The 24,123-nt window shown below is 41.9% G+C and overlaps 1 protein-coding gene across 1 annotated transcript in view; it reads left to right on the top strand.

Annotated features, from left to right (window-relative positions):
* The first annotated feature begins 13,498 nt into the window (after positions 1–13,498).
* RICTOR (RPTOR independent companion of MTOR complex 2) overlaps positions 13,499–24,123 on the top strand; it is a 76,133-nt gene continuing 65,508 nt past the window's right edge. Inside the window, exons 1-4 of the mRNA XM_065406075.1 lie at positions 13,499–13,625; positions 15,879–16,048; positions 16,949–17,016; positions 20,866–20,933. Coding sequence (XP_065262147.1) covers positions 13,499–13,625; positions 15,879–16,048; positions 16,949–17,016; positions 20,866–20,933 — 433 coding nt within the window. The remainder of the gene's footprint in view (positions 13,626–15,878; positions 16,049–16,948; positions 17,017–20,865; positions 20,934–24,123) is intronic.

Below are 24,123 nucleotides of genomic sequence, written 5' to 3'. Positions count from 1 at the left end.
CTTCTAGTACTCCTACTCGTAGTATTTTAACAATTTTTTGACTGAGCTGGTATTTTGCAGTTACTGGTATGAATAGTCTGAATGGTGTAAAACAACACCCTCCCTCCCCCCCCCCCAAAAACAACAATAACAACCAAAAAAACCTCTCAAGGGTCCAATATCATGGGGGTTAATTGTGGAAAGGAGATATAGGGCTCCTTATCCCAATCAATATGATCTCTGCCATACCAAGTTTTGATAAAGAGTGCAATGTATCGGTGAGTGGCTTTGATTTTTCTCTAGTGCATACCCTCCATACACAGGATATGTTATGGCCCTGGCTATTGCCCTGCTTTGATGATCCTCACTGGTTTGGTTGATTTTCATTTACTGTAAGCTGTACTTCCTTAAATAAAGTAACTATACTGTGCATATTCTATACATTCAGAAGTTCTTGATTAACGAGTTCTTTGCTTTGCTCATTCATTGGGCTTAGTATGTCCGCAGCCAACTTGTGTTGGAATGCTCAGTCATGTTCCCACAGGGTCTTAATGTCCACCAGGTCGAGGTTTCAGATTGATGCTCTGGCTCTAAACCACCCTGCTAAGTCACTGGCAAATAGGGCTCTGTCGGCATATCTTTTGAATTGATTCGGGTGCCTTTACCTCTGCATGTCTATCAACAATAGTCCTTTATCATTTACCATACAATTGGCCAAGCTCTGGTGTACATAATCCTTTTGGCAAATGCAATGAAATCAAGCTGAGCAACACAGGTATATGTATAAATTGAACATCATTGTACAGCACTTCAAGGGACTATAATGCCAATCCATTACTGGGTCCTACCTCCACCTTGGGGCATTCTTCTTTTTTTCTTCTTCTTCTTCTTCTCCATTGTATGGTATTTGTGCCACCCTTATTTCTACTGTCTCTGATTCTCAAAAGAGTACATATTGATGAGCTCTTATTTGATTAAAATGTACAGGAAACACAAAACATGTATAATGCCCCTCATGTCTAACATACACATATGGAAAATTCAAGGTACTGTGCCAGATAAACTGCAGTGCTAGCTTTTTTTGTATTATATAGTAGGGGCCTCCTCATTTAGGTGCTGGAAATGGTTTTTTCCAAGGTTAACTGTACCAGCACTCTGTCCCCTACTTGCCAATCTACATTTTGGGCTTGTCAGTTAAAGTATGCCCTCATTTTTGGCATGATCCTGCTGTGCACTAGACACATAAATTGTAATTTCCCCCCCCATCTGTCTTACCCATTGTTCTGGGACCAACCCTTCCTTCATTAGGGTTGGCACAGGAACCGTGAACAAATGTTCTGGGAGTTTCATTTCTCTGCCAGTTATAGCAGTAAAAGGAGACACACTGGTTTTATTTTGGGTTCCCATTAAAGTCAGAAGAGTCATAGGCAATTATTTCATCCCAGTCTTTGCCTGATTCACACACAGTCTTCTTTAGCGTTGTTTTGACTGTTCTGTTTGTGCTTTCCACCAAGCCAGAAGTGTGTGGCTGAAAAGTTATTTGAAATTTTTGCTCTATTCACAGCATAATGCAAGCATCTTTCATCACCTTCCCTGTGAACATTGTTCCCTGGTCTCTGTCTCTGGATCATTCCCCACTTGGAAAAGACATGCTTTGCTAATAGTTTTCCTGAAACAGGAGCGGGTGGTTTCTCCAGTAGGCAAGACTTCTATCCATTTAGTAAAAACATCAACAATTACAAGTAGATATTGGTCTGCTGCCTCTTGTGTGCAATAACTCCCCCGCATGGTTAATCTGCAGTCTTTCCCAAGGAACCCTGAGGTGCTGTGCCTGAATAAATCCACATTTTGTTTTCCCTGGTGAATTGCTTTTAGCATCAAATAAGACAATTATTAACATGATTTATGAACATCTTTTTTTTTATATATATAATCCAGCCACTTTAATCTGTCACTGATAAGTGGCATCGGCATTTTGATGGGCTCCCACTTGTACATGGGATAAAAGGGAAGGTCCTTTCATGGATTGAGAACTGGTTAAAGGACAGGGAATAAAGGGTAGGAATTAATGGTAAATTCTCAGAATGGAGAGGGGTAACTAGTGGTGTTCCCCAAGGGTCAGTCCTAGGACCAATCCTATTCAATTTATTCATAAATGATCTGGAGAAAGGGGTAAACAGTGAGGTGGCAAAGTTTGCAGATGATACTAAACTACTCAAGATAGTTAAGACCAAAGCAGATTGTGAAGAACTTCAAAAAGATCTCTCAAAACTAAGTGATTGGGCAGCAAAATGGCAAATGAAATTTAATGTGGATAAATGTAAAGTAATGCACATTGGAAAAAATAACCCCAACTATACATACAACATGATGGGGGCTAATTTAGCTACAACGAGTCAGGAAAAAGATCTTGGCGTCATCGTGGATAGTTCTCTAAAGATGTCCACGCAGTGTGCAGAGGCGGTCAAAAAAGCAAACAGGATGTTAGGAATCATTAAAAAGGGGATAGAGAATAAGACTGAGAATATATTATTGCCCTTATATAAATCCATGGTACGCCCACATCTCGAATACTGTGTACAGATGTGGTCTCCTCACCTCAAAAAAGATATTCTAGCACTAGAAAAGGTTCAGAAAAGAGCAACTAAAATGATTAAGGGTTTAGAGAGGGTCCCATATGAGGAAAGATTAAAGAGGCTAGGACTCTTCAGTTTGGAAAAGAGAAGACTAAGGGGGGACATGATAGAGGTATATAAAATCATGAGTGATGTTGAGAAAGTGGATAAGGAAAAGTTATTTACTTATTCCCATAATACAAGAACTAGGGGTCACCAAATGAAATTAATAGGCAGCAGGTTTAAAACAAATAAAAGGAAGTTCTTCTTCACGCAGCGCACAGTCAACTTGTGGAACTCCTTACCTGAGGAGGTTGTGAAGGCTAGGACTATAACAATGTTTAAAAGGGGACTGGATAAATTCATGGTGGCTAAGTCCATAAATGGCTATTAGCCAGGATGGGTAAGAATGGTGTCCCTAGCCTCTGTTCGTCAGAGGATGGAGATGGATGGCAGGAGAGAGATCACTTGATCATTGCCTGTTAGGTTCACTCCCTCTGGGGCACCTGGCATTGGCCACTGTCGGTAGACAGATACTGGGCTAGATGGACCTTTGGTCTGACCCAGTACGGCCTTTCTTATGTTCTTATGTACATCATGCACAGATCTTAATATTTCCCTTTCAAGGAGCTGTGGTAGAATTCAGAGCAGGTAAGGTAAATCATCTCCTTCAGTGAGCAACAAATTTTCCCTCACAAGGAGCAATTTACCATTTAACTGGTTTAACTCCCCATGTAATACTTTTTGTTTAAGAGCAGATACTTCTGGATCAGATTCTTGTAATGTTGTTAAATCAATGTTTTCTGCTTGTGCTCAAGTGGTAACACCACAGACTGGATAATCATGAGTGGGACCTATACTGGAGCTCCACTTGCAGCAGCTACATCCACCCCGTGGTTTTTCCTGCTCACTTCCCCATGTTTGGAATGAGCTTTTACCTTAAGCACACATACCACTGAGTTACCCAATTTATTTGCTAGTTCCCATGCACAGGACAAAATGGCTTAATAGTGTAAAGGCTTTTGATCTGTACTGCAAAATAAATTCATACTCCACCAAGGGAGATATGTTGTCAAAGCATCACAGATGCACTGAGAGTCTGAACGTGTTATACCTGCCGGTGCTTGTCCTTTATTACAGAGTGATGATGCCTCTGCTACAGCAGCCACTTCAGCATACTCGGTTGAGTGTGTACTACACCAGTACTGCACATGTTCAACCTGAACTGAAGGCACCCAAACCACACATCTTATGACTGGGGTCCCTATTTTGGTGATAGGATGACCCATCAACATATATTGTCAGACCCTCAGGGTGAAGCCATTCAGAATTTAAATGATTTACTGCACATGGGATAAAATGGTTAGAGGGCCCTTTTTCTAGGATACTTGCGTGGAGTACCACAATTCTCATCTTTGCCTGCAAGACTGTTGGTTGTTTAAGACAACAGACTTCAATTTGGTGCTTTTCCAGCAGCAAGGACCACCATGTCAATCTAGGACTAGTCTGGTAAAATCAGAGATGATATAGTGTCAATAGATACTTTAAAGGAGTATGAGCAGTGTACAGTTTTGTGTCCCCGAATCCCATCAGATATCTAAAATGTGTCAGAGCTCACCAAACAGTCGATAAATGTTTTTCACATGGGGTATTCTACTTTCCAGCTCCATTCAGTATCCTGGAAGAATAAGCAATAGGTTTTTCTCTGTCATGATAGTCCTGAATTAACACAGCTGAAATGGCTGTCTCCCTGTTTGTGACAAACAATCCAAAAGGTTTTGTATAACTTGGAGTGCTAAGAACTGGAGCTTTTGTTAAAGCCTCTTTTAACTTATATGCGGCGGGGGGAGGTGTTCATTCCCATTCTACAGTTTTCTGCAGGAGCTGGTAGAGAGGTGCAGCGATTGCTGTGTAGTCAGGTAAGAAATCCTGACAAAAGCCTGTCCTGCCCAGTGAGGTAGCAGCACTCTTTCTGTGTTAGGGAAGGGCAGCTCCAAAATCAGTTCACCCTTTTGTTTTTCTGGAGCTTGCTGGCCAGGATGCAGGGTTAGTTCCAGGAAGGAAACCTCCTGCAAACAGGTTTCTAGTACATTTTAAATGGTTTTCCCCATCAGAAATATGCACCAGAATATCATCTACATATTGCACAGCATTTTCTTAATAGGTTTAGCCCTAAGCCATCAGTGGGATTTGTTTTCAATCTGGGGCATTTCAATCTATTAAACAATTTCTTCGTTTTTATACTGTTATTCCTTTCCACTTACAAAACATCACCGTATAGATTTTTACTCCCTAATAACATTTGCTTCACAGTTAATCATAACTTTTATAGTTTAATTTCTATTTACTATTGTATTATATTAGTCATATCAATTTCCACATGAAGTGTAACTGTTTTTGTGCTTAAAAAGTTTCCATGTTTCCTTATTAAAGTGACTGATTACTCAGAGCCACCTTAAGGGTCAATCATCCTAACATTGCTTCTCTTGTGCACCTCCCCCCTGCTGTTTCTTAAGAGGTGCACTGTGTCTAGTTTTTCATTCTTTTCCTGCAGTGCTTTTAGCTGCTGTTTTATTACTGAAAAAGGATCTCTCCCCATTATCCTGGTTCTGGCTGGCTATGCCACAGTTCTGTCCATGTCCTCTGGTCCTTATTTAAAAAGATATTGAACTTTAACCCTTTGGGTACCTCAGTGATTTTATAAATGCTAAATAACAAAACTGCATGACACTAGATACCTGTGTTTGGCAAAACATCTCCACTTTGCAACTTTGGATAGATGATTAGTGGAATTTTTTTTAAAAGTCAATTTATTTTTTTAAAATTCTGAGGTCCATTGCTGTACTGTAAGCAGTTTATTATGAAAGACCAAATAAATACTTTAAACTTGCTCAGCTTACTCTTGTCAACTGAGCCACTGAACCTTCTTTCCTAAAATGGTTTTACCTTTGCAAATTGCAATTTATGAGCAGATGATGCATTTAAGTTGCTCACATTTCTAAACTGCAATTTTATTTTTATATTTACGCTTTGGGTAAGTTTTTACAGGCAAGATAACTTTTTGGGTCTGGACTCTAATTGCTGAATCCTAGCAATGTTTTGTTTTACTGCCATTTTCACTCCTATTTTCCTCAGTGTTGCAGCTATCTGCGACTTTTTAGTAAGCTTATTTACACTTAAATTTTTCTTTTTCTGACCGGCAGTATTTCTGTTTTAATTTACTAGGTGTTGTCCCCAATCTATTGTTTGAGCTGATCAGCACCCCTTATGTTGCTCTTAATAATCTTTCTGCACAACTGTACATAGGTTATGTCCCCATTCGTATATTTGGAAGTAGTCAAGCCGTATAGAAATCCCTATTTCCTTTTCAGTGATTTTTTGATTAAATCATCCATAGTCAAATGATATTGTCTCTCTGCATGCAGCAGTCATTTACAATTGATTATTTACAGACCATTCCTTTGGGAAAAGAGCCCATTTTCCTTCAGAGCATCTGTAAAGGCTACTGCGGCAAAAGTGTAGTGGGGGTTCTCTCACTATCTGACCAGCCCTTTGCGTGATTTGACTACCAGGTTTCCATTGGGCGTGACTGTAGTGGAATTGTATTGCATTGCCATAAGTTAGTTTCATTATTAAATCAACCTTTTAACACTTGAACATCCTCATTAACACTTCTGTTTCCATTGTTAACACTTCTGCAAACCTTGACTGTTTAGTTCCCTCCAAAATTTGCAGCATTCATTTGTGCAAAAGCTACTTTTTAAACTCCTCACTCTCTCGCCTTAAAAATCACTTGTTTATCTCCCAAAATGACACATTCATCAGCTGATTTCTCTCTTTCATCCATTTTGGAGCCATGAAATTGACAAGAAAGGCTGGTAGGTTCCCTGCTGTGAACCATGTGCCTGGCTCACAGCTCAGGCTGTCGCCCTTGGGTGGGTGGGGGGCTCCAACTAGAGCCCGGCTGCCCCCTGGGCTCCCGGCTGCCCATTCCCAGTGCACTGCTACCCAGGCTCTCCACTCCTGGCAGGGAGCCCTGCTCCCCCCGGCTCCCCGCTCCCAGCCAGGCTGCTGCCTGGGCTCCCCACTCTGAACACAGCTGCCGGGTGCTGAGAGCCAGGCCTTCCAGCTCCCCACAGAGCTCCCAGAGTGCAGCTGCTCTGAGAGGAGACAATAGCATGAAATTGAGCCTGGGTGGGGCTCACAGCTGGGGCTGTCACCCTGGGGTGGATGGAGGGGCTCCAGCTGTAAGCCCTGCATGGCTGTCATTTTTCCACAATGCCCCACTTCAGTCACTGCAAGCACTCTTGGTGAGGATACGCTCCAACAGCAGAAGGAGGGTAGTGTGGACACCAACAGCTGATTGACTGCGATGGCAGGTCGACCTAAATTAAGTCGACCTAATTTTGTAGTGTAGACATGCCCTTAGCCACCAAATACAATCCCTGTAACACAGCTGCCTTTGCCTGTGCTTTCTTTACCTTGGGATTGTTTAAGAAGGCAGTATTAATATTGGTCTCCTCTGGTCTTATTCTTTAAAATTTCAGTGATATTCAATGGATCTCTGCCACGCTTTGCCAAGAAGCTTTCCACATAGGTATCCAAGGTACATTCCATTTCTCTTTTGCTGGTGATTTTTACTTTAGGAGAGAAATTATAATGGCTCCAGAGGATAAGTCTGGATACTCTTTATCCTAGGGTTTTAGAGCAACTGAAATTAATGTTGGTGGAAGTCCCTTCATGGTTGCTAGAATGTTGGAATTTATTATTTATGAAAGGTATTACCACAACACTAATTTAGACATAAATTACTTTATTAAATCCAAAGGCCAAATGGTATTTATACAATTGCTGTAGACATATCTATCTGCCTGAAAACAAGCAGTCACTATATCCAATACAGTAACAAAGTATTCATTAGCATATGAGCAGTACACTTACAAACTGGCCACACTGAAGGATGATTCTCATTCAGACATGCCCTAGCACAGTGGCTTTCAAACTTTTTTACTGGTGACCCCTTTCACATAGCAAGCCTCTGAGTGTGACCCCTCCGCCTTATAAATTTAAAAACACTTTTTATATATTTAACACTATTCTAAATACTGGAGGCAAAGCGGGGTTTGGGGTGGAAGTTGACAGCTCGCAACGTTCCGACCCCACAGTTTGAGAAACCCTGCCCTAGCATGATCAGGTAGAGTCTGACAAAGAACTTTCAAATTCATAGCTCTCTTTATATACCTCAGCTAACTTGCAAGCTTTCGCAAAAACTCAATTTGAAGCTGCTCATCCTTGCTACTTTCCTTCTTCCAAGTCCTTCCTTTTTCCACAGCCCTTTTGTTGTGGAGAAACAGTGTGAGGGTTTATGCTTGTTTCTTTTAAGACCGTTTTCCCTTGTCTTATTTCTGCAGCTTTTCATGTGGTCAGTTACTTTTGAACCGTACATCTTTCCCACACTGTAAGCAATATTGCTTATTATTCTCATAACCTTTTTACTTGCTGATTGAGGCCTTTTCTGTACTTGCCACAAACCATAAAGCAGATATTTTCTTAGGCTAACTTAAGCTAACTTTAATTAACTATCCCTACTTGCCATGTAGTACTATATATGTATTTAAAAGGCCCTGTGTACTTATGTAGTGTGTCAGACCCAAAGTTGTGCCCCACAGATTATATAGCAGAGTTGAATTGTGTTGCAGTGTTTGGGAGAACAGCTTCATTAAAGCAGGATTTAAGAGCTTCACATGGCAGCCACCTCCATCTAACCCCAGGAGTACTGTAGTCCCTTCTGTTGCTGGCTGCTCTTTCTACTTCAGTCTGCAACACAGTCTCCCTTCCTATGGGCCTTAGTAGCTCCGCAAGATGGGAGGCCCATTCCTGCAGTTCAGCAGCTGAGTAGCTGTCAAGTGGCTGTCATGCAGAGTGCCTAAGCCCTGAAGGAAGGAAGTAGCTTGAAAGGCCTTGTCTATACTACAGAGTTTTGTCAACGCAAGTTAAGCCGACAGTTAAAAACTGGTGTAATTACATTGCTTGTGCATGTTCATACAATGCTCCTTCTGTTGGCAGAGCGCGTTTACAGTTGGTGCTCTAGCATCGACAGTGAGAGCAGTGCACTGTGGGTAGCTATCCCACTGTGCTACTTGCCACCTTCTGCAGCTAGGAGTTGTGGCAAGGCAGAGTGGATCGCAGTGCAGCGTGGGTGTGGGCTCAACGTCCCATGATGCAGTTCTTTCCATCCCAGCATTCCATGGGCTTACGACTGTATTTCGTGGCATTTTTTCAGTGGCTCCTGTTTACTGTGTGCATGCCTTCTCTGTGTGAAAGGATGGATCCTACACTGCTCTCTACTGTTGTGGTCACTGTTAGGAATACATCGCGGATGATCATGCAGTATATCATGAGCTCCCAATCTGACCAGGAATCAGAGTTGCCTGACCTGCTGTGTGCCATGGAAAGAAACAACACCAGATAACTTTTGGCATTCATGGAGTAGCTGCACGCAGGGGACCGTCACTTTTGGGCTCAGGAAATGAGTGCAGAGTGGTGGGATTGCATTGTTATGCAGGTCTGGGATGACGAACAGTGGCTGCAGAGTTTTTGGATGTGGAAAGCCACCTTCCAGGAACTGCGCAGTGCTTGCCCCAGCACTGCGGTGCAAGGACACCAAAATGAGAGCTGCCCTCTCGGTGTAGAAGCTGGTGAATCCAGACTGCTACCGGTTGGTTGCGAGTCAGTTTGGAGTCGGGAAGTCCATCCTGCTAAGGAGGACTGTGACTCTTGGCAATGTGCATGAAATGTTGGATGGTTTTGCGGCAATGGGATTCCCTAACTGGGGTGGGGTGATAGATGGTACGCATATCCCAATTTTGGCCCTGGACCATTTTCATAGAATTATAGAACTGGAAGGGATCTCGAGAGGTCATCTAGTCCAGTCCCCTGCACTTGTGGCAGGACTAATTATCTTTCCAGGTACAGAAGTTAAGCTGACTGGTCTGTAACTTCCTGGGTTGTCCTTATTTCCCTTTTTATAGATGGGCACTATATTTGCCCTTTTCCAGTCTTCTAGAATCTCTCCTGTCTTCCATGACTTCTCAAAGATAATTGCTAATGGCTCTGATATCTCCTCAGTCAGCTCCTTGAGTATTCTAGGATGCCCATTTCATCAGGTCCTAAGTAATTTTTAACTTGTTCTTTCCCTATTTTCTGATGGATTGCATCAATAGAAAGGGGTACTTCTCTATGGTATTGCAGGCGCTTGTGGATCACTGTGGGTGTTTCACTTACATTAACGCGGGGTGGTTCAGGAAGGTGCATGACACATGCATCTTCAGTAACAGTGGCCTGTACGGAAAGCTCCAAGCAGGAACTTTCTTTCCAGATCAGAAGATTCCAGTGAGGAATGTTGAAATGGCCATACTAATCCTGGGAGACCCAGCATATCCCTTACTCCTATGGCTCATGAAGCCTTATATGGAAAACCTGAAGAGCAGCAAGGAGTGCTTCAACAATAGGCTGAGTAGGTGCAGAATGACTGTAGAATGTGTCTTTGGCAGATTAAAAGTACGCTGACGCTATCTTCATGGCAGGTTAGACACAAATGACCAACATATTCCTGTGGTCATAGCAGCCTGCTGTGCACTCCATAATATTTGTGAGGCTAAGGGTAAAAAGTTCCCCCCGGGTGGGGCGTGAAGGTGGATTGCCTGGCTGCTGAATTTGAGCAGCCAGATACCAGGGCTATTGGAGGTGCACAACGGGGGCGCTATTCGAATCAGGGAGGTTTTGAGGCAACATTTTGACAATGAGCATCAGTAATATGTTTTTCTATAAAGCACTCTGCCATGCTTTGTTAACTTGCCGCCTTGCATACAAATTGTGATGATTCCTGATGGGGATCTGTAGTCAGCAAATGATTAGACTGCCACTATATATTACTACCAGCAGTAACCACTATCTGTAGGAGACAGATTGGTTATCTTTCAGAGAGTTTGTTTTTATTAAATACCAATTAACAACACCAACAAGACTTGGTGGGAGGGGAGATAAGAGTGTAGGGCAATGTAGGCTCTCATAGCTGTGTGTCCAGCTACCATTTCGGAAGCTGTACGAAAGGGTGGAGTGAATGGGGTACCAAGATGTTCCAGGAAGTTGCAAAGAATGTGTGGGAGGAGTTTGGAGAGTGCATGGAAAGCAGTTCTGTATCAGCTGCAGGGAGGGACTAGCATGCATGTGTTCTGTCCGGAGAATGATTAGGGACTTCAGCGTCTGCGTTTGCTTCTGCATCACTTTTATCATCTGCTCCTGGCCTTTTAAAATGCACTCCTCATTGTCCTTTCTGTCCTGCTTTTCTATTTTAAATTTTTCCTTCGGGGTCTCTCTCCTCTCTCTCTGCAGTCTTTTTTTTTCAGCCTCTAAGGGTTGGTGCGCCTCTCAGAACATGTCCTCCTTGCTCTGCCTTCGTCACTTCATTATCTAGCGGAGGTGCTCTGCTGGTGTGTAAGGGTTCCCCTGAAGGCCATATCTGCAGAAGCACAGGAAACAATACCCAGAAGCATGATTGTTTGTTAACTCACAGCATTGAATCATTATAGTAAAATACACCTTTTTTTTTTTTTTTTTTTTTTTTTTTTTTTTTTTTTTTGAACATATGAATTGCTTTTTCCCTGTCCCTTGGCAAGCACACATCTCGGCAAACACCCCAAAGATGGTGAGTTCTGCCTGAGGGGGGAGAGGGGGGGTTGGGTGCTCAAGATGGGGCAAAGGGTCTAGGTTTTTTTTTTTTTTTAAGGTGATCACTGCAGGAGACATGGGCCAATATTGTAAATTCTGTCACCATTTTACACAGCAGGGGTCATTGAAGCCAATATCTCACTCCTGAGGGTAAACAAGGATGCAAGGGTGCATCTCCCGCATGTGTGTGGCTTCAGACCCAGTTCCTATGCTGCTTGCCTTTGTGCCACATTGGTCCCTACACAAATGATTGCCGATTGGTGCGGGGAAAGTGGAGGAAGGAACCTTTGGCAGAGGATTGGCGAGTACCTCTAGGAAAGTTTCCTAGAAATCTCTCTAGGATTCCCATGAAATCTTGGTGTGCCTTAACACACTGTTCTGCTGTGCTGCTTAGCTGCAGAAGGAAGTGTGGAGCACACTCAAACACAGCTAGTCTTGTACATTTTTATCCCTTCACCCACTTCTTGAATATACAGAGCAAAGGACAGCTCTACCTCATATAACCAAGGAGCATCAACTCAAAAAGATCACTTACCAGGGCTCTCCTCTCCTGCATCATGCACACCAGAGACAGACTGCTGGGCCTGGCCAGACCCCTCTGGTGTGGAAAAGAGGTCCTGACTTGCTGCGTCACTGGACAACCCTGACGTGTGCTCCACATTGTCCTCCAACTCAGCCTCCTTGTCCATGACTTTGTTCTCAGGGTGAGTCCACTGCCCGCTGCCTCCACTGCCCGCTGCCTCCAGCCCCGTTTGAAGTATCCCCAGGGCTCGTGGAGGTGGGGTCACCTCCAAGGATGGCATCCAGCTCCTGATAGAAGCATCAGGTATTCGGCACAGCACCAGAGCAACGGTTGCCTCCCTTGTATGCCTGCCTCAGCTCCTTTGTCTGCACACGGCACTGATGCATGTCCCATTCATAGTCCGTATCTAACAAGCCATCTGACCATCGGTATCAAAGTTCTTATGGCTGGAGCAGAGCTGGGACTGCGCAGCCTGTTCTCCCCACAGTGCCAGCATATCCAGCAACTCGGGTGTGCTCAAAGCAGCAGAGCATTTGCTGCATGGAGCCACCATGGTCAGCTGAGAAAATGCGATGTGAGCTATCCACACCCAGCAAACAGGAAGTGGAATTTCAGTAATTCCTGTGCCTTTTAAAGGGGGAGGGATGGATGCCTGTGTACCTGGCGCAGGTCAGCGGAATTTGAACCATTGACCAAAGCGGTCAGGATGGGCATTGTGAGACACCTCCTGGAGGCTATTTAGAGCGATATAATCAAGCGTCGTGTCTACACTGACACTTAGTCAATATAACTTTGCCACAAAAAGCTCTACGCCTCTCGTCGAGGTGATTTTATTTTGTTGGCAAAGCAGGAGCATTTTGTCAGTAGGAGTATTGCAGTTTATACACCTCCACTGTTTTGTCAAAGAAACCTGACTTTTGTCGACAAAACTGTAGTGTAGACAAGGCCTAAGATGTTGCAGTACATATCCCTCTCTCTCTCGGTGTCAGTAAAATTTAGCAGAGGCTCCTGCAAAAGTTCTGAGTAGACTAGTAATCGCTCTTTCCCTTGCTGCTTTACCATTTGGAACAATCTCCCCTTCCATTCTTTTAATGCCCATGTGCAGAAACTAAAATACAAACAGGGAGGAATAAGACAGAAAAGCAGAATGGTCAGCCAAGAAGCTCAAGAGCAGAAGGCAGGGCCGCCCAGAGGAGGGGGCAAGTGGGGCAATTTGCCCTGGGTCCCGCAGGGGCCCCCATGAGAGTTTTTCGGGGCCCCTGGAGCAGGGTCCTTCACTCGCTCCGGGGGCCCCGGAAAAGTCTCGTGGGGCCCGGGCCCCCGGAGCTTCTTCCGCTCTGGGTCTTCGGCGGCAATTCGGCAGTGGGGGGTCCTTCCGCTCCGGACCCGCCGCCGAAGTGCCCTGAAGACCCGCGGCGGGGGGTCCTTCCGCCCCGGGACCTGCCGCCGAAGTGCCTGGTCACCCCAGGCCCCCTGAATCCTCTGGGCGGCCCTGGCAGAAGGCAGTAGTTTTGAGGATTTGTGATATAAGCAGGTAATATAAGGGGCTATATGTTTGGCTACATCATATTATACACAGGATTCTGGGTGTGGGTGTGCATGTGGCAACCTAGAAATTGCTCATCCTTTTTTGGTTTTTGTTCTTTTGCAGATGATCACTGTGAATGCTTCCTTGTTCCCTAGCTCTATTACTAATTCGTTGATAGCAGTTGGAAATGATGGCCTTCAAGAGAGAGACAGAATGGTTCGAGCTTGTATTGCCATTATCTGTGAACTAGGTGAGAATGTTGAAACAATTAACAAATTCAACACAAAGCATCAACTCATCGAATCTTTAATGGATCCTTTCTTTTGTAGGCTTTTTCCCCAAGTAATTGAATATATTATAGTAGGTAATTTGTAAAGCAGATAATCATATTAAAGTGTGGGCTTTTTTTTGTGAAAATGTCACAAATCTAGTGAATATTTTTAGTTGTCAAAAAAGTCAAGTCAATTTAAAATCTAGTCAGGTTTAAAACAAAACAAAACCCAAAGAACAAAGAAATTGACAGTTTTATCCTTGCCATGAGCTCTTTGCCATTTTTTGTGGTGTTTACAATTAACCTTTGCTATTAAAAATAAAAAAAGTTCTCCCCATCTCCGCTGCTGTGTAAAAGACCCACACAAACTGGCAATAATAATTGAAACTGAAAATTACTAGGCACTGTCAAATGTGCAAATGAAGCTGCAAAATGTTTTCTCAAGTACTTTTCAGTTATAGTAAATGGTGACTGTTACGTCTAATACTAATAGGTGGCAGTATTTTCAGAGAAAAGTGCAAGTATTTAAGTTGGCCATGTCTTTTTAATGTGTTAATCCCCACATTTATTACTCAAGTTAATATCCATTCCAATCAGATATTAAACTGTAATATTTAATTTGCATGAAACGTTTTAAAATTGGTAATATTAGAAATCTGCTGACAACAAAAAGTAAGTCTGTTTTCACAAAGATCATTTAGACTTAGGGGTAGGCAACCTATGGCACGCATGCCAAAGGCGGCACGCAAGCTGATTTTCAGTGGCACTCACACTGCCTGGGTCCTGACCACCGGTCTGGGGGGCTCTGCATTTTAATTTAATTTTAAATGAAGCTTCTTAAACATTTTAAAAACCTTATTTATTTTACATACAACAATAGTTTAGTTATATATTATAGACTTATAGAAAGAGACCTTCTAAAAACGTTAAAATTATTACTGACACGCGAAACCTTAAATTAGAGTGAATAAATGAAGACTTGGCACACCACTTCTGAAAGGTTGCCGACCCCTGATTTAGACAATATGACCTATGTTGCATCCACCATGCTTTCTAGAATTAGTGTAGAACAGTTTCATTGAGATCATTACATGCTAACATCAACTGATGGGAAATAAGTGGAACTGTTGTTTTCAAGATTTAAATTTTAGATTTAAAAAAGTAGAAACTGTACTGTGTTTGCCACATATACAACATTTATACTGCAATGCAAATCCATTCTACTGCAAAAATACTATACCTGTAGTGAAATGTCCATGTACTCTTGTGCGTGTGCTCAGAAGCAAGCATATTAATCTTCGTCAAGAAGCACTGTGTAGTGACTGACTCTTGCCAATATTTATGTTGATGAAATATTATTGCAAAATGTTAGCAGCTGATGGGGGGGGGGGGGTATCATCAACATAACTTGACTTAGGCCTGGTCTACACTAACCCCCAAATTCGAACTAAGGTACGCAACTTAAGCTACGTGAATAACGTAGCTGAAGTCGACATACCTTAGTTCGAACTTACCGCGGTTCAGACGCGGTCCACACGCGGCAGGCAGGCTCCCCGTCGACTCCGCGGTACTCCTCTCGCCGAGCTGGAGTACCGCAGTCGACGGCGAGCGCTTCCGGGATCGATTTATCGCGTCCAGACCAGACGCGATAAATCGAACCCGGAAGTTCGATTGCCAGCTGTCGAACTACCGCGGTAGTGTAGACCTGGCCTTAGTTAAAAGCTTTTTATGACCACTACCATCTGATAGCATTCACAGGAAAAAAGTTTATAAACAGTTGATAATTTAATCTCAAATATAATGGGTTGTACTTCTGATTTCTTGCTGCAAATTTATAAATAATGCCACTACATATTCCAGTATTAGCCATAGTTAGCAAGATTCAACAAGGCTTCGGCGGTTTATATGGATAAGAATATCCAGGGTTTAAATAGTTAATTCTAACAAAAAGAGTATTGGAAGGGAGCTAAAACTTTTTGCTTCAGATTTAATCCAGTCTCTAACTATTAGGGATTAGGATGAAACCTTCATGGGCAACTGATAACCCCACAACTGCCTACTGTAGGGTTTCTTGCACTTTCCTCTGAAGCATCTGTGGGGTGGTCACTGTTGGGGACAAGGTACTGGACTAGATGGATCAAGGTTCTGATCCAGTATGGCAGTTACTATATTGGAGGCAATTTTTTCCTTTAGTTTGAGTTGTTAAATTGACATGTTTTTCTCCTGTTTTAGCACTTCAAAATCCAGAGGTGGTAGCTCTTCGGGGTGGACTAAGTACCATCTTGAAAAACGTGATTGATTGTCAATTAAGCCGAATAAATGAGGCTCTCATAACTACAGTTTTGCACCTCCTTAATCATCCAAAGACTCGACAATATGTGCGAGCAGATGTTGAATTAGAGGTAGTAATTTCATTTTCTTTTCCAGTCTTAAATATGTTATTAAATTGTATTATTTATTTTGAAATCCTGAAAAGTGGGTAACTTGTCACATGCAAGATGCAGTACCATTTCAAAATAGGAAAAAAATGGAAGTGGACCACAGTAGCTGGTGTAATTTATTGTAGAGTAATTGAGGGCTTCGCTTTGAGAATGAGCTTGTCTCAAACCTGTAATCAGTTGTTCCAGCTTCTAGGAAAAGAGTTGTTTGCTCTGTATATGAGAGAAATTAATACGGTTTTGGATTTACTTTACGACTTCAAAATATGTGCTAGTGCACATTACTATATGAGCCTTCTGGTTTTGCTTCTATGGACAAGGAGAGGAATATATTTAGCTGTACAAGAATAAATTGATAAATCAGATGCTGATTTGTGTCATGAATGTTAATAGAATTGAGCATCATTGAGTTTTGAAATGAGAATTAGGCAGGTACTTCGTGCTCATGGATATAGCTGTTTATTCTGGCTTGACTAATGTGTCCTTTTTGTGAACACAGTGTAGAATTTACTGCAACTCTCACTAGTAACTGAAAGCGGTCTCTGACAAGTGGGGAAACAGTGCCATGTAGGCTAATAATTTCTTCCTGAAAGTGGGGAGGGGTAAAAGCTTGTTTTGGTTATTTTGCTACTAATTAGTGATATGAATAATTAAATCATGGTATTTTACTTTTCACTTCAAATTTTATTCTGTACTCTACTATAAAAGTCCATTTTTAAGTGAAACATGTTATTTTAAAAACTTTAAATGGGTAATTAAAAGCATAAAATGCATAAATTGAAGACAGAGGTGGGGGTGGAGAAGGAACAAAGATCTTTAATTTGTCAAGAGAATACACTTATTTGTGTATTTCTATCTTTTTAGCGAATTTTAGCTCCATACACAGACTTTCACTACAGGCACAATCCGGACACAGCAGAAGGGCAGCTGAAGTAAGTACTAGTACTATTTCTTGTGTCACAGGTTGTGGTAAAATTGCAGTATTATAACTGAACATTTTTTTCCAGTCTAAGAGATTTAAATATACTATAATTCACAAAAGAAAAAGTATAAAGATCTGTAATTAGTAATTGTTTTATGCTAACCTAGGTAGAATTAAAAGTGTAAACTGTAGCTTGTTGAGTTACGTCGAATTTAAACACCAAAAGCTAAATGGGCTATAAATGTAGTTCTCTTTAAATTATCATAGGCATGAATTAGAAATGGAGTTATAAACCTTGTGGTGTGAAGTAGAGAGTTTTGGTGTCAAGGAACATTGGACCCCTTTCATGTCATTTCAGTAGTAGGCGAACCAGCCTTCAGGGTGACAGTCTAGTTAGGTTAGTCCAGGAGGGTATTATACTAACAACAAAAGTGAAGGGGCTAAACATGATGCTAATGCTCAAGCATATAACCCTTAATGAAGGGACAAAAAGAGAAAAAAATTAATTGCCTGTATATCAATGCTAGAAGCCTGAGAAATAAACAAAAGTTATTAAGTGCTCATTCATCAGAAGAAACTGGTATTACTGAAACCTGGTAAAAATCACATGAATAGAATGTTAAAATTTCTGCATACACTCTCAGTTTAGGAAGGATGGAGTTTGCAGAAATGAATTCTAAACCAGGTAATGGTATCTTTGATGTAAATTAATTGACAGCTCAGAAGCACAGGACCTGGAATGTCCTTAGATCATTTTCTAAGCAATAAAGCAAAGAGGAGGGTATTAGTAGAGGTCTATTGTAGACCATCACATCAGACTAGATAACGGGAGAAATAGTTCCATAAACTTCTGTCTATAATATATAAACAGAGAAAAACTTCATTATCCTGTAGGATTTCGGCCTGGAGGACATATGCTCAAGGTCTCATTCTGCCAGTAGTAAGCCATCTTTGGAGTTTATGGCCTCTCTGTGCACAACACTCTGAAATATGGGGTACTTCCTTGTCCCTGATGCAGGGAGACAGACCAATAGATTTGCCTGCATACAGAGGCTAGGTCCATACCATACTAAAGTTCTTCAGAGTTTTCTGCCTCCATTCCTGGGCAGGGAGCAATATTGGGCCAGAAGTGTAATAAGAAACTTATAGGCAAGATCTAATTTTCCCTTCTAAATTATAGATATTTTCTAACCTAGTATTATACTTAAATTCAGGTAATTTAGTATTCAATGTCTTTTTGACATAAAACAATTGATTGCTCAACTGAAATCTAGTGGTTGCCTATGTGCCAGTAATCACAATCTGAGTACATTCGTTAGGTGGAAACAGAATACAATCCCATAATGTAACATATTTGGCACTTTAAAATGTCAATTTCCCAAAGCTGAAAAATTACAGCAAAATTGATTTGAAGGAAAAAATTTAATTGGGAATTGTTTAATAATGTTTGCTAGATAACTAAACCGGTACAATTCTGTAATCAGTTAAGAAGGCTATTTAGAGTTTAAAATATGCATTATGTAGGTCAGACTATAGACCCCTCGTGGCCTTAAAAATCTATGGGTATGATTGTGTGTTATACTGCCAGAAAGTTAGAGGGGGGACGGCCCATGGTAGATGGGATGTTAGTAGCTTTATGATGCCTTTTGTGCCTTCCTGATTCTGGGCTGTTCTGGAGGTTGGAGTGGCCCTAGCACAATTTTAGGCAGTGCTGCCCAAAATATTCACAGTGCTGTGCACTAAGGGTGGGATTCACAATAGGTACCTTGCACCCTGTATTTTGGGCCTCCCAAGAGTTTACGTAATGTTGCCATAGCAGCCTTATACACAGTCTGTGTGCTCGGGGAATTCTGTCCCAGACAGCGAAATGGCTTCATGATGATTTTATGCTGCTACAGCTGTGTACTGGGGTTGATCTATGGGAAAGAATCCCTTTCTGTGAATTCTGTGAATCTGCATAGTTCTTTGTGTAGTTGACTGGGGAATATTTATAACCTTTACTATTACAATAACTTCTCTTGGCTTGATGTTCAAAAATGTCAAGATGTATCCTTCTGAAAATGTTATGCCAACTGAAAAAAAAAAATCTACTATCCAAACGCTTATAAAGTTATGTGACTTCTTTATAAAATTATTGTGGGATTTTATTTAGGTCTATGGTGGTAGTGGTCTAAATCAGAACTTATATCTTCTCAGAAATAAAATTTTCAACAGAAAAGGCCTGAATGTTTGATCTTAGGGGTTGTTACCCATCACAGTGGTATCAAAGTTCATTGTTAACCATAGTAAAGAATTTGACAAATAATGATAACACTTCTGTATGAATCACTTTCTAAATATTTTTAAAACCTGATTTTTTTTATCCCCTCCACTATCTTTAAAATTAAAAGAAATCTTGTTTATAATTGGCTTTTTCATTTTTAGATTAGAGAATCATTCCATGGCTAGTAAAGTAACTCACTAGGGAGACTGGGTTCTTTAACTTTGCAAGAAAAAAGTCATGGAATTAAAACTCTGATTCTATAATCTTTATATTATAAATATGGAACCTGATGTGACGGGTTGAATCACAGAAACCCCCTTGGGAGCTGCCACCTAATGTACCAAGACTACCTCTGCTCCTGTTTTCCCTGCCAGCTCAGGACTCCAGCACCCTGTCTTGCTGAGCCAGACATTCCCGTCTGCTCCAACACAGACCCAGGGTCTGAATTACTTGCCCCAAAGCTGCAGGTTTACCTGAAAACAGCTCACAGAAGTGTGCTTGTCTTTAGCACTCAGATGCCCAACTCCCAATGGGGTCTAAACCACAAATAAATCCGTTTTACCCTGTATAAAGCTTATATAGGGTAAACTCATAAATTGTTCGCCCTCTATAACACTGATAGAGAGAGAGAGATGCACAGTTGTTTGCTCCCCCAAGTATTAATACATACTCTGAGTTAATAAGTAAAAAGTGATTTTATTAAATACAGAAGGTAGGATTCAAGTGGTTCCAAGTAGTAACAGACAGAACAAAGTAAGTTACCAAGCAAAATAAAATAAAATGCGCAAATCTGTCTAATCAAACTAAATACAGATAATCTCGCCCTCAGAGATGCTTCAGTAAGTTTTTTCCCTCAGACTGGACACCTTCCAGGCCTGGGCACAATTCTTTCCCCTGGTACAGCTCTTGTTCCAACTTAGGTGGCAGCTAGGGAATTCTTCATGATGGCTCTCTCCCCCCCACCCCCCTTTATATATCTTTTGCATAAGGCGGGAACCCTTTGTCCCTCTGGTTTTCCCCCCTACCCCCCTCACTGGAAAAGCACCAGGTTAAAGATGGATTCCAGTTCAGGTGACATGATCACATGTCACTGCAAGACTTCATTGCCCACTTGCCAGCACACACATATACAGGAAGACTCACAGGTAAAACACAGCCATCTGCAGACAATGGTCCTGGTTAATGGGAGTCATTAAGATTCCAAACCACCAGTAATGGCCCACACTTTGCATAATTACAATAGGCCCTCAGAGTTATATTTTATATTTCTAGTTTTAGATACAAGAGTGGTACATTTATACAAATAGGATGATCACACTCAGTAGATTATAAGCTTTGTAATGATACCTTACAAGAGTTCTTTTGCATAAAGCATATTCCAGTTCCATTATATTCACTTATTATTGTGTTTTTATAAAACCATATAGACTGCACAACGTCACACCTGAATTTTTTTACCTTGTGTCTCATTCCCCATCAAAAAGCCTCTAACAATTGTACTCTTGTTTGAAGTGGCTAGTAAACAAAGTAGCACTCTAGGTTTAACAGTAATGTAATGGTGGTATATCTGTTTGGCATTTGTTGTTTTTATAACAGAGAGGACAGAGAAGCACGCTTCCTAGCTAGCAAAATGGGAATAGTGGCAGCATTTCGATCATGGGCAGGTAAGTGGTTTATTTTTTTCCCTTAATCCACCCTGCCCCCCATTTGTGTGTTGAGAAGGGAGTTTAAAGAGTGAAAGAATGGCTCGTTTAAGTACAGAATCTGTTCCTATGAGTCTACTTTGTATGTCTTCATCAGTACCTTGTCTGCAATGATATTAATGTGTTTTGATGTGTCAAATCAGATGGGATTCCACTATGTGGTGTGCTCTGATTGTCATTCCTGACCAAGAGATGCACCTCTTGTTGCCAATTTGGGAATTCCATATCCGATATCTAGTTACTTTAGCAGTGTTTCCTGATATTTGGTGGGTGGGGCTGATGATCACCATAGTCTAAAGTTTTATCTACACTTGAGATCTGCCCTACTCGCTACCCAGTGCAAATAATGCCACTGTTTGTCTTCATTAAGAGTTTGCACCAGTGTAGCCTCACCAGTGACTGGCCACCGATTGCTGTAATTGGGGCAAATCCTTCAAAAACCTTAGGTGATGTCTACATTGGGGCTTTGCCCCAATTACAGCAATCATTGGTGAGGCTACACTGGTGCAAACTCTTAATGCAGACAGATGATTGATTAGAAACCTCTAACAAGCCATTTCTATGGTTGCCTCTTTTACAACCTCCCTCACCCATGCACTGGAAGCTAAGCTTAAAAACCTGAAAGGCCCTTCAGAAGACTGAAGGAACAGTGGGCTTGGAATATGCCACTTCCCTTGACATTTTCTTTATTATTTGTCCCTTTTTCTGCCCCTTTGTTTTTTCCCCCCATAATTCATTTAGTTTTTAAGGTATACTTGTAAAGGATTTTAAAAAGGGGGTTGTGCCATCTTTTGCTGGTTTCATACATAAAGGTGGCTTTAGATGTTTTAAAACAAATAAAAAGCTAACTTTTCCCCTACTTGTGGTTTTTACCTTTATAAATATCAGGAATGTAGAATTGGGAGGGGTCAGAAGTGCATATTGTGAGCTGTGGTATTAAAGGTGTTTGGATAAAACCTTTCTTCTATCCAAAAAAATTAGTTATTGAAGTCAAGTCTTTGAAGTATTTACAGAAGTAAATACATTTAATTTTTAAAGTTTGTCTAAAAATCCCTTCCCTTCTCTCTTGCTTAACTTTCACTTTTAGCTTTTGTGACGTCACCATTTCAGTAGTTTTCTAGTCACCCATAGTCTTCCAGTCTCAAATGGAAAATACCTTTTTAAAACATAAACTTCAGGCTTTTTTGTACATCAAAGAATTGAAAAAGGTCAGAAGTCCAAGTTTTTGTTCATTGGAGATTGCATTTATGACAGAGCATGCATATTTTTTGGTAGTCATTGACTTGTCCTGTTGGGCTGTTCCATGCTTAATTCCTCTGTTAGGTTCTTATAATACAGTGATAACTTAAGGGTGCTTCCACTTTCCAATATAATAAACATATCCTTTGATAGTGTATTCTTCAAGTTATGTCCACATAGGCGTTTCACTTCAAATGCCTCTTGAGCCCTTAACTGGAGATTTTCCAATAGCAGTGTCCATTTGGCCTTCTCGTGTATGGCTATATAGGACTGCATGGGTGAATTGCCCTCAAGTTCTTCTCAACCGTCTCAGCCTGAGACTGAGGCCTAGCTTGTCCGCCTTGAGCATGCTTCAGCTAACTGTTTATAGTTTAGTATTAAGTGGTAGTTTGTTAGGTAATTAGTAGATACATAATGAGAGGATTAACTTTATTTTGCTTCCTCCCTCTGGAGAGCCTTACTCTCCTGGCAGGGCATGCCCAGCTCTCTAGGATTCAAAAGTTTCCTCTGTTGTCAGAAGGTTAGTGACAACCCCTCTAAATGTGTTTGCTGCCTGGTACAGTAACGCATATCCCGGATGTGTAACTTCTGCCTGGCCCTTAAATCTAGAGCAAGGAAGAACCAGGAGACCAGGTTGAGGCTGCTGCTAATGAAGCGCTCCCTTTTATCTGCTTCAGAATCAGGTTAGGAGACCCTCCCTGAACATCTGTGTCTAGGCAGATGCAGCACCCAATTGATTTTGGTGCAGATCTCCCCTAAGAGAGGGAAATAATATACGGAGATATACCTATCTCATAGAACTGGAAGGGACCCTGAAAGGTCATCAAGTCCAGCCCCCTGCCTTCACTAGCAGGACTAAGTACTGATTTTGCCCCAGATCCCTAAGTGGCCCTCTCAAGGATTGAACTCTCAATCCTGGGTTTAGCAGGCCAATGCTCAAACCACTGAGCTATCCCTCCCCCCGAAGACTCTTGAGACCCCAGTGATGGTTCCCAGAAGAGGAGCTCTGGCTCTCATCATAAGGAGGCTGCTCCCAAAAACCTTGGTCCTCCTGGTAAGTCCATGGTATCAGAAGCCTCGACCGCTTGATTCAGTGCCTTAAGGAGTCTTTCGACTCTCTCCGGTACTGGCAAGTCCCTGAGTTCTAAGGGGAAACAGTGCTCTGACAGAACCTCAGTACCATCTACAAAGTACAAGGAGGGCAAGGACAAGCACTCCTCCAGACTGGTACCATCAAGTACATCTCTGTCATTGATACCTCCCCAATTGGGACCCTCGGTACTATGCAAACCAAAGCATCAGACATCATTGAATCCTATCTGTTACGCTTTAAATTTATGATACTCTCTGCTTCAATTGCCAAGCATGTTACCACATCAGCTCCATTTGGTACCACAGGAATTTAGATACCCAAAAGACTTAACAGTGGCAGATGAACCAGAATCTCCACTGCTCATGGATACTGAATGCCTCTCAGTACTGAGACCCTGGTCTCTGTCTGGACTGCTGACGGTCTCTGGTACTGCCAGGCTCTTCACCCTTTTCTGCTGGTGCACCCATACCCATTGGAGGATATCAAGAAGGTGAGGGAGACCTCTCTTCAGTCTCTTCCATGTCACTGCAGGGTTCTCATACCCATCCATACGGAAACCAGTTCTTTGACACCCATAGGGAAGACCTTTGGTGCACAACACCAAAGGTGGTGGCACCAACCCTGGATGCCACCCCCTCTCCTATATGGGCCCCTGCCGTGGCCATACCAGGATCCCTGGGCTGCATACCAACAGCAATTTGCCAGACCACCAGCTCCGATGAATTGGGAGGCTAGAGATGCTCAGTCGTTTCCTTAATTGGGACCCCAACACAAGGAGATGTTTGAGGAAAAGGAGGCTAGGGCAGATAAAGAAGCCAT

The sequence above is a fragment of the Emys orbicularis genome, chromosome 6 (genome assembly GCF_028017835.1).
Source record: "Emys orbicularis isolate rEmyOrb1 chromosome 6, rEmyOrb1.hap1, whole genome shotgun sequence".
NCBI classification, from domain to species: domain Eukaryota; kingdom Metazoa; phylum Chordata; order Testudines; family Emydidae; genus Emys; species Emys orbicularis.
This window is presented reverse-complemented; position numbering and strand designations above follow the sequence as displayed.